Source organism: Neovison vison, chromosome 1 (assembly GCF_020171115.1).
Source record: "Neovison vison isolate M4711 chromosome 1, ASM_NN_V1, whole genome shotgun sequence".
NCBI classification, from domain to species: Eukaryota; Metazoa; Chordata; class Mammalia; order Carnivora; family Mustelidae; genus Neogale; species Neogale vison.
The window spans coordinates 75,543,965-75,556,680 of NC_058091.1; the positions used below are offsets into that span (position 1 = coordinate 75,543,965).

Sequence of the window (12,716 nt, forward strand, 5' to 3'; positions counted from 1 at the left end):
GACTTAGTGATAAGCCTCCAAGGAAGAGAACGTATCACAACGCATTTATGAAATGGTGCTTTGTTCAGACGATCGCTCTGTGGAGCCACATTGTTCATTTCACTGTGACCCCCTCTAAGCCCTTGATCATAGACTTGTAAACCTGTTAACAGGTTCTGCTTCTCCCCCTAATCCATTGGGTCATTTGGGAGTAAATTCAGGCACACAATGTCAAATGCCACTTGTCTTCCTCTGTAATTTTTTTCCTGTTGTTTGATTTATAAATAGACCTTGATTTATAGGAACATTGATCACCAGGTAAGAAATCTGTAATCAGAAGAATATTATTACTGGGGTCGCTGCCCCTCATGTAGGGAACACTGGCCTGGTTTCCTCCCCTCATTTCCTTTCTTTGGTTGAGTAACCTACCCCGCTTGCCTTTAAATGAAGACAACCCATGCGAATCCGCCCAGTATCTCGGTGTGAAGCGATGATGTCTGTCCCTTTAATTCAAATGTCAGTTTCCATGTGAAGGCCTGTGAGTCTGGTGTGGCGAGAATATTCTAGGCGTCGTTTCTTTGGAAACTCTTTGCAGTATCCATGGATACCCAATCTGCCAGAAGCAAAGTGCATGATCTTTTCAGAAGCAACACACATGTACGTAGAGCTACTCTGCATTGAATAGAGCCATGCTGCTTAGCTTCAACATACCGTTGCATAATATCAGAACTTTGGAGTTTTTTTTTTTTCTCCTGGCATAAACATATATCCATAAAATAATCACAGATAAAAATTCAAATATTTATAACCAGAAGATTTTCTGGGGCTCTGAAGCTTTACTTGGGACGTTTTGCCTGCTGTAATTTTCATAAATTCCCAGTAGGAAGCCTCTACTGGGTCAGACTTAATACGGCTGGTCACTGGTCATCATTATCTCCGTTTTCCATTGACCTACCAAGTTTATACTTAGTTCTAAATCTTCCTTACTGGGGTGATAGGTTTAAGAAGAGAAAATGTAATGGTGCTATCAATACCATTTAATAACACAATGAAGAGCAATAGAAAAAGGTAGTTATTGAATTCACTAGCCAAATCGATAAATTATCACTTAAAAAAATTTTTTTTTCCTCTTGGGAGATACATGCTCCTTGCCTGGAATTGATCTGATAACAAATCCTTAAATTAGGATATGGTACAAAAAATTATTATTGGTTTGAACTCCACAAAAAAGAATGTGTTACCTCCTTGCAGCGAGGAAGAGAGACTACCCCATTCAAAAGGAGAGAGTGGAAAGGCAGGGCCGCAGGGGAAGATGGAGGGGGCACAGCTCAGGCCGGGGAGATGACTGGGGTGGGACGGGGGTGTTCTTTGTTAAAACAGTTCCTTGTTTCTTCCTTGTAGACTGGCATTTCACCAGCTGTTACATAAGTCTCAGTGCCCTTCTATTTGAAAAATGTCAATTCTAACAGAATGTCCAACCTGCTCCTCTCAAGTCTGGTGGTGATAATGCACTCTGTGATGAATGACTGATGAGGTTGTGCGGAAAAGCAGCCTCTGTACCCCACAGTTTTACTTACGTGGTTTGCCAGTCTTCATATTCTAAGTGAGACTGGGATGATTCCCACAGGGGACTTAGGATTATCGTATTTTTACTGCCTTGATACATATACTTCATGGTATGAACTATCGAATAACCATAAGATGTTACCAAATATTACGGTTTGAAATTGTATCCAACTACCAGGTTTGAAGTCATTTTTTTACATTTCGTGTGAAAATCACTTCTTCACCCGACTGCAACGTCCTCTTCCTGTCACCTGCCCCCCTTGAATTTGATAAGCGAGAGGGGGTGTTGCAGTTCAAGTTCACAACCACCTTATGCACCATTCTGCAGTGAAGTGCAGCCGCCTTCTGGGCGCGACGTGTAACTCTGGAACAGTGAACACCGACTGAGCAGCAGCTTAGACTTCCCGTGTTTCCTCTTCATGTTGGCCACTGTGAATGGCATGGTTTGTCAAGACGTTCTGTGATAAAGCATGCAGTTTGTTTTGTTCTCTGTGGCTCAAGAGCAGCTTTGTAAAATGTGTAATTCAGAGTAAGAGGCAGATTGCTTTGCTGCCGTGACCTACCAGAGTCATAGTCCTCATGAGATGGGAGTTGTCAGATAAAGTTGAAGCATAAATTTATGAGTATTTACCATCAAGCAACACTATTTAAGAAGTGGCAAATGGTTACATTACAGGAATGCTTACTTTTTTTTTTTTTAAGCCCGTTTATTTTGTAATCACAATTCACATTGGAATTCTAGGTTATTGGGGTTGTGATATAATTTTGGGAGGTTGTGATAAAATTTTTTATACATGTTGTTGACCTGAAGTCCTTGTGATTTTTTGTAAATGGTTAAGCCCATGGTGTACAAATACTTTTAGCACTTGTGGGAACACTTTAAACTACTGCATGTGAACTGAGCCCAGCGGGACACAAGAGGGGAAAGTCAAGTCAGGAGGAGCTCGCACAGGCAAAGTAAGGGAGAAACAAACAGCTCTTGGGATTAGACAGTGAGGAACTGAAATGTCTGTGCTAAGACCACCCACCTACTGACGACTGGAGTGATGGGACTGCTTCACACACTGTATGTCATGGTCCCTTATCTCCCAGATTAGAGTGAATAATAATAATAATAATAAAACCCCTTTCAATTAATAGAGCTGACACAAATATAGTTTTTATAAAACTGATGCAATTCAAAGTTTTGAAGACTGGTTTAAAATGAGAGGCTAAAACGTATTTGAAGCTTTGAGACACGAACACGAATTATCTTGATTCTCTGTCCACTGTTAATACTATGTTTCCAGGTGAGACTTCTCAGCAGAAATCGGTTGGTGAATGAAGATACTTGTGTAGAGCAACGTAACTGCTTTTTCTAATACAGTGCAGTAAAAAAGAACGTGGCCAAGAAGCGAGTTTCTACAGGTGACCATTTTAAACACACTAGGCAAAGGCAAACTAAGCACAGAGCTTGACAGCCACATGCAGCAGTGGGTGAGCAAATTACAAACCTGCTGGACAGGGTTTGGCTTCAAGCAACATGCTGGAAGGTTAAATTAGGGAGAATGCCAGTGATCCCACTGGCAAGGCTTCGTTGTCCACTCTGGTTCAAGATAATAGCCCCATACCTGTCTCTGTTAAGATTACAAGCCTCAGAGATTATGTGGCTTTGAACTAGCTTGATTTTTTGTTAGATGTGTGGATTGTCCTGCTTCATTAATCTGAATAGAATTTTTCAGACTGGCTTTATTAAACCATGAATAAAAGCTAGCATTTATATTATATGTTATATAATATACATATATTAAACTGCTATTTTAAGTTAATAGGTCAATTCTGTGTTCATTTAAAAATTGTACCTATAGGATGTGTGTCTGCTACCTAGTAACAAACGTATGGCGCCATTTAGAAGAAAAGAGAAGGGAATGTTGTGGAAGGTAAAAATTCCTGCAGAAATCTGATTGTATTAATATGAGGCTTTTCTCCTTCATGTGAGCAATTTGAAAAATGGAAGGGGAAGCAGAGCTCGGTTTCTCCTATTTTCTGACCATCCCCTTTCAGATCTCCCTAACCCAAGTTTACTACTCTAGGTAGATAGAATTTTAGAATCGGTAGGGTCGCTGAGGTTGTAATTACTTAACACATTTTAATGGTCACCAAGTTAGCAGTAGACGTTGATTTAAAATAGCATTACAGTGGGGCAGGACCCCAGCTTGGATTCTGGCTCCCTGTTCAGCGAGGAATCTGTTTCTCCCTCTCCTTCTGCCCCTTCCCCTGCTCGTGCTCTCTCTCTCAAATAAAATCTTAAAATTATAAAATAAAATAGCATCTGCAGATTCATAGCTACCATCCTAAAGTCATTACCAGCCCTGAAGATATAAAGAAATTAAGAATTCAAAGTCTTCATTAAAACAGATCATTTTAATTGCTTAAACAAACATACATAATTGATGCAAGTGAGGGCGATCACAAGCAGTTTGATAAAATTTGCAGTGAGTCCACCGGGTTGCTTTAGAAGGTCAGAAAAAACTCCATCCCACCCACCTGACCGAACTGGAAGGGTTCACTCTAAGCCTTCAAAGACATGCATATCATAAAGGAATTCAAGCGAAAACCAAAACCGATCATTAATAGCTACAAGATTGGAAAATATACGCCGAATCATTACACAAAGAAAAGGGTAATAACCAATTGTTGTCCCCATCTGCTCGAGTGGGGACATTTTAAATTATGACAATCTACGGATACGGACTGTGATGGTCACGTGGTCTATCATTAACACAGATACAAAATGGAAATCGTTTTATTAAACTCCATGGAGAGGCCATTTGAAGAACACCAAGGCGCGGGCTTTTCCGGGCGGGAATTTGGTCGGCCCAGCCGCCAGCACGCTGGGCGGGGCCGGGACTCCGCGGCGGCTGCAGGGGGCGGGCCTAGCACTGCAGCTCCTCCTCTTCGGCCCGCCGGGACCCGCCCCCCGAGCTCTGCGCGCTGGCGTGCGCCGTGGAGCTGAGCACCTCCTCGAAGCTGCCTCCGCCGTGGTTCGCCCCGCCTACTTTCGTCTGAAAGGGCAGATATGGAAACATAGTTAGTTCATCAGGTCTGCAATGTTTGTGTGAGACGGAGTACTCCTTAAGTTCAGGGATAATTTTTTTCTTGAAAGGGAACGTAAAGGGGTGTAGAGAAGTTGGTTTCCTTTAGCAGAGTAGTTAGCATGCCATTCATACTGGGATCTGGGATGGGACCCAAAACTTCAATTCTGTACAATTTTAGCGGTGCTCTCTTCATTCCTCCTAACATCTAAAAATCTCAGTTCCTTCAGGAGCATATCCAGATCTGTGCATTCGTCTACGCATCACCCCGAGAACAGATGTAATCAAAACAGAACCGGATTTTAGATAAATTCCCTCAACTTAAAAAGTATAGGGGGGCGCCTGGGTGGCTCCATGGATTAAAGCTTCTGTCTTCCGGTCAGGTCGTGATCGCAGAGTTCTGGGATGGAGCCCCGCATGGGTCTCTCTGCTCAGCAGAGCCTGCTTCCTCCCCTCTCTGCCTGCCTCTCTGCCTACTTGTGATCTCTGTCAAATAAATAAATAAAATCTTAAAAAAAAAAAAAAAGTGTATAGGGCACCTGGGTGGCCTCAGTAGTTAAGGGTCTGCCTTAGGCTGATGTCATGATCCCAGGTTCCTGCAATCAAGCCCCACATCGGGCTCACCGCTGGGAGGAAGCCTGCTTCTCTCTCTCCCCAACTCCCCTTGATTGTGTTCCCTCTCTCGCTCTGTCAAATAGATAAAATCTTTTTTTAAAAAGGGTATAAACATATTTAAGTGACTCCAATTTAGGCTTTCTACTGGGACTCAGAAAGGCTATCTGGATCCCTGACAAATGGCTTTTGAAAAGGCTGAGCAGCTCCACTGAACATGCTTTCTGGTCTCTGTTCTGAGAGGTGGGATTGCAATCTTAAGCGCTAGCTACTTCACATCTTTCTAGGCAGCTGCCCCTAAAAGATTATCCTGACTTGAAATACAAAGTTATGATGCTTGAGGGGACTCCCTTTATGTCAGCTTTTTATTGGTAATAAGAATAAAATCAGGAAGAAATAAATTTATAAGAAATATATTAAGAAACATTGTTAAAAAGTTTTGGAAAATTCCTTATTCAAAAAGTCCTTCAACAGAATATTTAATGTTTAATGCAAGTCTTATTAATGTCACATTGGTTTTCCCTTAGCCATTACCAATATGGAAAAACATGTTGAGGAAAAGAAAGGCACAAAATAGAAAATGCTGCTATTCCCAAAGTGCTGTCTACTCCTTGGTGCCACCAAAGTGATCACTCACAGAACCATTCATCCTAGGGGATATAACCACTTACTGCCTGGTCTGCCCTTTAAAAAACCTAACCAGGTTTTAAAAGCAGTTAAATCATTCCAAAACAAGCATATGCTTTTCTCCAATTGTCACTAAAATCTCTCTCTGCCTCTTTAAATTCAATTCCTAACTCGAATTTTCCACTCTGCTTGGGGTCAGGAAACTTATTCTGGAAAGTGACAGATAATACATATTTTAAGCTTAGGATTCACATACTCTCTGTCACGAATACTCAAATCAACCATTGTGCAAAGCAGCCAAAAATAACCCTTAAGTGAATGAGCATGGCTGTGTTTCCAGAAGACTGTATGTATGGACACTGAATTTCACGTAGTTTAATTTTAATATGTCACAAAATAGCATTCTTCCTTTGATTTTTTTCAACCATTAAAAAATATAAAAACCTGGGTGCCTGGATGGCTCAGTTGGTTAAACCTCTGTCTTCATCCCAGGTCATGGTCTCATGGTCCTGGGATCGAGCCCCACATCGGGGAGCCTGCTTCCTCCTCCCTCTCTCTCTGCCTGCTGCTCTGCCTACTTGTGATCGCTCCCTCTCTGCCACATAAATAAAATCTTAAAAAATATATATAAAAACCATTCTTAGCTTACAGGCCATTCAAGAATAGCCAGCTAGCTGGATTTGGCCCACAGGCCTTGATTTGCAGACCTCGGACACTGAGCACTGACTGATTCCTCCTCTGTCATCCCAGCACTGGGAAGAAGCAGGGATTGCTTTCAACTATGTGACTTTTCACTATGTTTATTTCTTTCTGGAGAGAAACAAGATCAATTCAATGTAATCTACTCTATTAAGAGATCCCATTCTCCTCTTTGTTGTACTTGCACTCTGTTTTGCAGTAGAAGTCACACACAGTTTTGAATCAAGTGAATACCAATCACTGATGTTTTCTTTCGGGCTTTGTTGCTTTCTCTTCTCCTAGTTCTTGATCTTTTCCAATTCAAAATAGAAAAATAAAAGAGGAAATCGTTTTGAATTAAAGCAATTTGGCAAAAAAAGGGAGCACAGTGAAGGGGTTTTCTAACCGAGAGGGTTGAGTGGAATAAAGGGGTTTCCTAACGACGTGAGTTGAATGACTGTCCACAGCAATTATTGAGGTCAGGAGTTGCTTCGGGAAAGATGTGAACAATAAACCTTTTCTGGACCCTTCCCTTCATTACGGCTCTTCATTCAGGCATTTGCCACTTTATCCCCAAAACTATGATTATTGGTTGCATAAAATTCTATTTGAATTATTGAGTTGGGCCGCCTAATCTCTCATAATCATATGGCTCGTTGAGAAGACACAAAGAAGTCATAAATATATCTTATCTTTTTCTTAAGATTCTAAGTCAGGCCCTGCAAAGAATTCTTCAAAAATAGGTGCACTAGAACTACGGTCTGCTTGCCATGGTTCAGAGAATGGCTGGAAGGCTGACTGACCAGACGGCTGGAAGGGATGTAGTTGCTCCTTATTCACTGGAACATGGTGAAACACAACACATTATGGTTTCATAGGAGCTTGTTCTTGCTATGCTTGTTTATTTTAGAGGCAAGAGAAAGTATGCTCATTGAGCACAGAGGTGAAACCAGCTGCGAGTCCTCAGGTGAGACAGTGACGTATTACAAGGACCAAGGCAAATAGGACTAAATTTTATATAATGGTGATGAAATGGAAAAATTTTCCTGGAAAACCAAGTTGTCTACAGAACTGGGTATAAAGGAAGAACAATCAGTTGGGTATAAATCCCACAAGGTGTGTGACAGACTGTGTGAGGAGATGGCAAGAACAGACCTCCCTTCCCAGCAGAACATTATTTCTAATAGATACAAATATGAATAGGATTCCTTTTGAGCGATGTTTTTTAAAACTGGGCTTAAAACAGTACGTGTGATAGAACCGCAGCACAAGACCCATGAGGCATTTCCTCACTGATTCATCCTTACTGACTTGTGAGTCACCCGGAAACAGCCTGGGACCCAGAATTGAAGAACGTTATAGAAATTTTGAAGAAAATTTAGAACAAAAAACTATGCGGCAAATATATATAAAGAAGGGTTAAACATCTATTATTTAGCCTGGAGAAAGAAAAAGAATGAGGAATTTGCAGTGACTGAGTGAGTGGGAAGTTTTATACAAAGCACAATTATTAGTTATTTATTCTCCATTGCCTGGGTGGGCAGAAGAAGAGGAAGTAGGCATCGGCTGTGACATAGGAGGTGGGTGGGATGTGAGTCTTGTTAAACCGCGGGGATAATCATGCAGACACTGAATCCACTTTCAGGAAGTCTTGACACAGGGTAGGATCTGGTCGGCTGAGTTCGTTTTGTTCATGTCTGAAGGCGGAGGCGGGCTCTACACCTTCCGTCCCAGTGAAGAGAGAAAAGCGAGAAGCGCAGGGTGCTGGATCAAACACTAAAACGCCACGTGAGCTGTGAGCTTACCAGCGCTTCCTAAAAGCAAAGCGAAATAGGTTGTTCTTTATTCTTCTTTTGCTTCTTCGTATCTCCTTCTTCTAAAGAAAACCTAAAAAGTACAACTTCTCCTATGTCAGAACTGGTCTAATCAGCAGCAAAATCTATCTTCCCTCCACTCTCTAAGGCTGAGAACTAAATGCTGAGAAATTAACTCCCAGGATTTTCTGAACCCTTTCTTTTGAAACTTGATACTCTAGCAGGAGAAATGTTCAAGGCCCTGCGCATCCCTCCTTATGAAAAGTTTTCCCTCTACGTGGGGGCAATTCAATGGCTCCTAGGGGTCCCCAGATACTCAATAAGCAATGATGTTGGTAAATGAAAGCAAGGCCTGGGAAATGCTGAGTCATCATCTCATTCTTGCACCTTAAACATCAAATCCCAGGCCCGATAAAGCAGAAGTAGGAGACTGTATGAACGAACCGCCCCTAAGGGGAAAGACTCTCCAAGTCACAATCAGAGCACATGGGAGCCCTAGCGAGGGATGCCCACCATCCTCGCGGGCTCATGAGCGCGCACGGGGGCGAGCCTTCAGCAGCAGCTGGGTGATCAGCACGTGCTCCCACCCGCTTTTGCTCTGCTTCAAGATCACCTGCATTCTTCATTTTACCAGATAAGGAAATACGGAAACGGACTGTCTACAAAATAGCGCTAAGAATATCAAGACTCTGTAAGTCACCATTTAACTGCTATCTTTAAAAAAAATAATCTTAGTCATTTCAAAGACTTTTCCTGCTTTGGAAGTTCTGTGCATTTGGGGACTAGACTGATTTTATTTGTACTTTCTTCCTTTGTGGATGAACTCAACTACACTCAAATGACAAATCCAATATGAAGTTCTTTTTTGTTTAACACCTCCCATGACACAGGCATATTTTCAGTTGAAAACCTGGGATTGAATGTGTTATTGCAAAAGAATGCTCGTGGTGACTCAGTTTGATTTTCCCTCCTTGATCACCATGCTGTGCTGCGCTCAGTCTGGGAATGGAGTAAACGAGTCGGGGTAGCTGACCGGAGGAGGGAAGCAGTGCAATGCAGGGGGCCAAGTTCGTTTTTGCTAGTCCATGTGCAAACCAGAGGGTCTATGAGCTGTGGGTGACCCTCCACTTATCCTCTAAATTCAGAATTCACATACCCTCGATCCTAACCACAATCCTCTCTCACATACCAGTTTTGGAGAGGACAGCCCAAGAGAGTTCAAGCCTGCAAAGATGTGAACACACACCCCAGTTCATGTTCACAAGTCATCACCCCCGAATGGTTTACAGGAACAACTCTGTGAGGATCCATCAACATTCTCCAATACCAGTTTGACTGACAGACAGATTCAGATGTGAAGAAAAAGACAGACTCTGGGCAGACTGCCTTCCCGGCTGCCCCGAATGCTGGTGGTCCCACTTCAGAATTAACCACCACAGTGACTAAGCTGTCCTGATTCACGGGACCCCATGACACAAAATTCACTTCATCTGTACCTTAAGGCTTGTGACAGTTGTCTCAACCCTCTCCTCAAATGATTTGAAAGTAGGAGAATTCCTAAAATAACAAAAAAAGAGAGGTCAGCTCCAAAGACCCAGCTGTCTTAGCAACCGAGCTGCCTGGCTTTCTGCTCTCAACTGTAAACATCATCTCTGCACCAGAGCCAGCTGTCGGTTCTCCACCTACGACAAGCATGCTTTTAAAGTATGTTTTCCTTTCTGCTAGGTCAGAGCCACAAACCATAACCTGACATGGAAATTTTCTAAGTAAATGATTCCTATAATAAACAGGACAGCATTTGTTAATGACACCACCGTAATAATTCCAAGGTGCACTGGAAATCATTCCCAATGAGTCAAAGGAGTGATAGCTTAATTGGTCACTTGCTAATTCACTGTTTCTATTGTAGCACTCCTTTTCCCCAACTCATTTTTTGTTTTGTTTTTTGTTTGTTTGTTTTTGGTGAGCAATGGAGAGTCTGTCTGAAGAATGTCATGTTAGAATTTTCCCACTTGGAATTTTGAAGTTATTTATTTCGGAAATAACTCAAGGGGGAACAAAAAAGGTCCATGAATTTTTCTCTTCCATGCCTTAAAAAGTAATCATTTGGTCAATTTCCATGAAGTAGTGTTTCTGGGAGTCCATGCTTTTATTATTTTAAGTTGAAATATACCTATTACTTGTCTAACGCTTGGTCAAAATGGTGTTATGAGCATGTTATTCTTCCTCCTGAAGAGGATACACCTTTGTTCTCTTACCTACAAAATCTTTGCAGTCTATCGACAATTTATTGGTGACTCATTCATTATGTTAAACACTCTGTATACATCACCTTGTTACTTTAAGAATTAGGTGCTTCCTTTTAGTACGTTTTGGTTTCCTGGACTGGATTTGGCCACATGACATGATTTCACGACATCATCACCATTAAAAAGGATATCCCCAGATCCAGCAAATGAAACAGGAGCCAAGAAGGAACTAAAAATGTATCTTAAATCTTGTATCCATGTCAGTTTTCAGCAACAATGATTGCCATCAATTTCAGGTCAAATAATTCAACTGAATGTTAGTTATTTGATAAGCCACCTGTTATTCACTCTTGAGTGCAGGTGAAATGAAATAGGACGAATGGCCTAGAGGAATTTTGTTAAGGGAGAACGGGTGTAATAGATGGGTATTTGTATGGTGTGGAATGAAGCACGGCTCTAATACTATCAAGAGGAAACTAATGTCCATAATACGTTTTGGACTGAATTTGGCTTTGTTAGAGACTACCTCCAGAGACTCTGACACTCCAGATGGTCAGCAAGGTATCTGCAATTCTGCTGTAGAGATTCACCCTGATGAGTTCAGAGAGCCCATGGATGACACCACACCTTGTAAACAACTCAAGCAGGAGTCAAATTTCTATGAGTAATCCTCCCTCATATTGCTGTTTCATGATGAAATATTAGTGAATTTTTACCTCAGTGACTCCAGTTTATGTATTTATTGGCCCCTTACTTCCACTGCAGGTTTTATATGGACAAGCCTGCTCACGTGCCTGCCTGTCCTTGATTAGTGACACCAACCCTGGCCAGACAGTTCAGCTGAAGGGTTCATGGGTATATGTTAGATGAGTAAGAAAAAAAAAAATTTTTTTTAAGTTAGTTTCAGGCAAGATTATGAGGACGACATTTGACCCATAAGCCACTAGATGGATTCACAAAGCAAAGCTGTGTTAATTTTTTGCAAGAACTTCTTTGGACACCCAGACTTAAAAGCTAACAGACAGTTGGTCAAACGTCTGCCTTTGGTTCAGGCTGTGATCCCATGTCCTGGGCTCGAATCCCACATTACGCTACTTGCTCAGTGGGGATCCTGCTTCTCCCTCTGCTTGTGTTCTCTCTCTCTCTCTCTGACAAAATAAATCAGTAAATAGAATCCTTAAAAAAGTAGTTAATAAAAAAAAAGACAAATGAAGAAGCTCAGAGCTGCAGGTTTGCACTCTTCAATCGGAGTGTTTTACGCTAAGGGGTGCAAGTCATTCAAAGGTGGACTAAGTAATCTTGAATCTGTGCTCCCTATTTAGCACCAAATTAGGGAAATCAAATACGGTGGCTAAAATTTCCAAAGTAACCATATAACCTCAGTGTGGAAGAAACATCCTCAGGATAGTAAAGCAGACATTCCTCTAATCCAGTTACACGAGACGGTGTACTGGAGAACAGGGAGAAACTGTCCACTCAGATTTAATCAGGTCACTACAGCTACAAACAACCCTGGAAAGAACTTGGCTGTAGTGGTCTCAAACCATTTAGAGCAACCGAACCCCCTCTCTAACACATCACACCACAATACATACTCTAAAGCAGGTAGAAGAGGCACAGTTTGGACTGAAGCAGGGAAGGGTCCTGGAAGGCTCATGCTCCCCCCCCATCCCCCACAACGCAAGTCCAGGGCAAGAGCAATGGGAAGAGCAGTAAATCTGGTTTTAGCTTCTTATTTTAAATATGAAGATACTGATACCAGTAAGATGTCTTTCCCAAGGCTGCAAAGCTCATCCTTGGCAGAGCTGGTCTACAGTCTGCATCTCCTGACCCTTCCCCGTTGGCCCCTGCAATCTGACATTCATTCTTCCATACCTTTTTACTATTCGTGTGCTTTTATCTGATTGCCTCACTAAGCTACAGAAACCAAAAGTGGGAAATGTCTTTCTCAGAAGTTTTCATCCAGCTAGTGGTTTTAATAACATTTTCATTGCCTAACAAACTCCTCATCTTAACATCTACCTTAAAAAATCGTGGTGGTTTCCTTTCTACTGCTGTAGTCCTCTCGGTCTGCTGTTCCCTTCAATGTAACCCTTCTCCCAGGCTTGCATTTAATT

General features: G+C 41.9%; 1 protein-coding gene across 7 annotated transcripts in view; it reads right to left on the reverse strand.

The window, feature by feature from the left end:
- Positions 1-3,929: 3,929 nt before the first annotated feature.
- The window catches only part of TPD52L1 (TPD52 like 1), a 100,807-nt gene continuing 92,020 nt past the window's right edge, over positions 3,930-12,716 (reverse strand). For 3 of the 7 annotated variants that reach the window (XM_044249520.1, XM_044249512.1, XM_044249504.1), the window contains 2 exons: positions 9,847-9,907; positions 3,930-4,589 (listed from right to left, as the gene is read on the reverse strand). In XM_044249520.1, the coding sequence (XP_044105455.1) occupies positions 4,461-4,589; positions 9,847-9,907 (190 nt within the window). In that variant the 3' untranslated portion in view covers positions 3,930-4,460. Of the gene's footprint in view, positions 4,590-6,453; positions 8,351-9,846; positions 9,908-12,716 lie in introns of those variants that run through there. The other 4 variants (XM_044249539.1, XM_044249531.1, XM_044249523.1 and 1 more) reach the window with 3 other exon arrangements.